This window comes from Sinocyclocheilus grahami, unplaced genomic scaffold (assembly GCF_001515645.1).
Source record: "Sinocyclocheilus grahami isolate Dianchi unplaced genomic scaffold, SAMN03320097.WGS_v1.1 scaffold382.1, whole genome shotgun sequence".
Classification (NCBI taxonomy): domain Eukaryota; kingdom Metazoa; phylum Chordata; class Actinopteri; order Cypriniformes; family Cyprinidae; genus Sinocyclocheilus; species Sinocyclocheilus grahami.
In genome coordinates this window covers 849082-851755 of record NW_015505561.1, presented here as the reverse complement: position 1 = coordinate 851755, position 2674 = coordinate 849082, and the positions used below count along the sequence as shown (strand labels likewise).

General features: G+C 32.7%; 1 protein-coding gene across 1 annotated transcript in view; it reads right to left on the bottom strand.

The window, feature by feature from the left end:
- LOC107549827 (uncharacterized) overlaps positions 1 to 2674 on the bottom strand; it is a 27226-nt gene that overhangs the window by 14598 nt on the left and 9954 nt on the right. The window contains exons 6-7 of the mRNA XM_016230999.1: positions 927 to 1019; positions 5 to 153 (exon numbers count right to left, since the gene is read on the bottom strand). Of these exons, the coding sequence (XP_016086485.1) occupies positions 5 to 153; positions 927 to 1019 (242 nt within the window). The remainder of the gene's footprint in view (positions 1 to 4; positions 154 to 926; positions 1020 to 2674) is intronic.

Genomic DNA, 2674 nt, shown 5'->3' with positions numbered 1-2674 from the left:
GAGCTTCTGAGAGGTGAGATTGTCGGGTACGTCTGTGTCACTGTCAAGAGGGAGCGCAGACGAGTTGAACTCCACGCCCGAGTCATTCATCTCCAAGAAGTTCTTCTCAGATTGGAGGGCCTGGTACTGACCTGGTTTTGATACCTCAAGACCCTAAGAGTTAAATAAAAACCAAGAATTGTAAGACAACTATTCAAATACTAAATGCTAAATGCTAAATAAAAATCCAAACTAAAACCGATCACTCAAAATGAAAAATGTCCTCATGATTTAATTTGCTTATCTTTACGTTGCTGTTTTTCTATTATTATTTTATTTATTTTTTTAATTTTTTGGTCTGAACTATGACCAGTTGTTGCACAAGCGGCATAGCAATTCTTTAATTTTTAACAAATATTTAAATATTTCAAATATTGTGATTAAAATAACAGCATACAGGTTTGTTATTTTAGTATTATTTATAGACTATTACAGTTTTTATTAATGTTTTGAATCATCTTTTATTTGTATATATTCAGTTATTATATTAGTTTGAGTTTAAAAAAGTAATTTTATGTGCTTTTGTGATTTTAATGACTTCTTATGAAATATTACTATTTAGGTTTAATTTGATTTATTTCAGTTTTAGTTTTTATTTTCCAGTCAGTAATTTTTTCATTCAACTTTAATTTATTTCAAGGCAATATTTCTAATTTTCATTTAATTTTCATTTAAGTTCTTATTTTAATATTATATATATATATATATATATATATATATATATATCATTTTAGCTTTTTCAATTAATAGTTTTATTTTTAATAACCTTGATCTGCAATGATACAATGACACAATGACAATGAGCGAATTTTCATTTTAAGGTGAACTATCCCTTTAAAATCATGTTGACGGCAAACCAACTTCAATGGAAAAACAACATTTCCTACTTTGATCTCAACTTCTGTGCTCTCGGTGTTGTTCTCCCATGTGGACTGTACAGTGGGCTCCTCTGAGAATCTAGTATAAGCTTCATGAACCACCTGAAAAACATCATTTCACATGTGAATTAGCGTTTTGTGGATGGGCTCACAATGAAGAAATCATAGCAAGGGCTTTTTCATACTAGAGCATGTGGTTTGAACCAGAGTCCATTTGACAAGTTTGGTTTGTTGGGTGTGAAATCTGTTTTTAAACTGGGAATCTGATGTACATTTTATGAAGTGAACTGCTATTGATAGTAGAGTGAATTCAGACAGATTTTCACTTTTTGACAATTCTTTCAATACGAAAAAAGTGGCCTGATTTACAATGCATCAGTCATTCATGTTTGCCTGCAGAAATTGCTTACAAATATCTTACATTCTTTGCTTCTCTTGCTATGACGATGACGTTAAAATCTGCTAGTGAAAATCAAAGGGACTAAAATATGACTGCAGTACAACAAATGAGGTGAATATTGCTTTCCATTTTAGCCCCTTCTCCTTCTGAGCTGTTATAGCACCAGCGGCTGACATCTGCTGCTGGTGATGCAAACGTATCACAGTTTGGAGCCAAATAATGCAATGTTGAAATGTTGTACGAAATGAACTCAAGTTCAGACCAACCAATCAAACCGAGTGTGAAAACAGCCTTAGAAATAATCAGCAGATCCAGAATAAATATTCTGCACATGGAATATACTGTATATTGTAACATTGTGAAAACTGGATGACGCCATGGGCAAAATATCTGAATGATTCTGATGAAGTCTGCATATTGTTGTTTGTTTAAAACACAACAACGCTGCTCATCAGTGTCTGTGTCTAGCCCGTCACAGTGTCACAAAACATATACAGTATGAGCATATAGTAAAACCCAGAGGCACACTTACCCATAAGACTTTGAGAGTACACACAATGACGTTACAGATAAACACATGGACAACATGAATTTCACTGGGTTGGCAAATGATTAATTGCTACAGATTAGTGGCCATATTCAGAATAGCATACTAGCATAATACTTTTACTATAGTATTTTGTTTAGTGTGCAGTGGGCTTGTCACAGTATACTAGAAGATACAGGCATGAAATTTTATACTAGTCGCCTATAACGATTACTTCGTGACTAATGATGAATTAAATTAATGCATTAAAAGCCAAATGTTTCTAAAATTACACAGGCAACACAGCATGAACGCTCACAGAATACAACACCTTTCATTTGGCAAGAACAATTGGGGCAGCACAAAAGTCAGCAGATCATGATTCGGTTACACAACATACATCTTAAGTGTGTAAAATATTAATAGAGTAAACCGAACACCAAAGGAATCAATCTAGTTGCACTCGGAAGCGAAGACCCTTATCAGGATGACTGAACACTTGAAATGGTTGAGCAAATAAATAAATGTAAGATGCAGATAAATTATAAAATGTAAGATATACATGAAATAATGTATTATCAAGACCACTCTCTGAATGATCGAACACTTGAAATGCTTGAGATTACATCTGAAGTTACATTTTTTTAAAGATAAAATAAACAAGCAAGCAGGTAAATTAGTAAATAAAAAAATACATAAATAAATATAAATGAGATGTAGACAAATGTTATGTATCAAAGACTATTATCAGAATGACAGAACACTTGAAATGGTTGAGGTTTTGGTGAACAACTCACCATTTAGCCTGATTGCACGTTATTTATTTTAAGT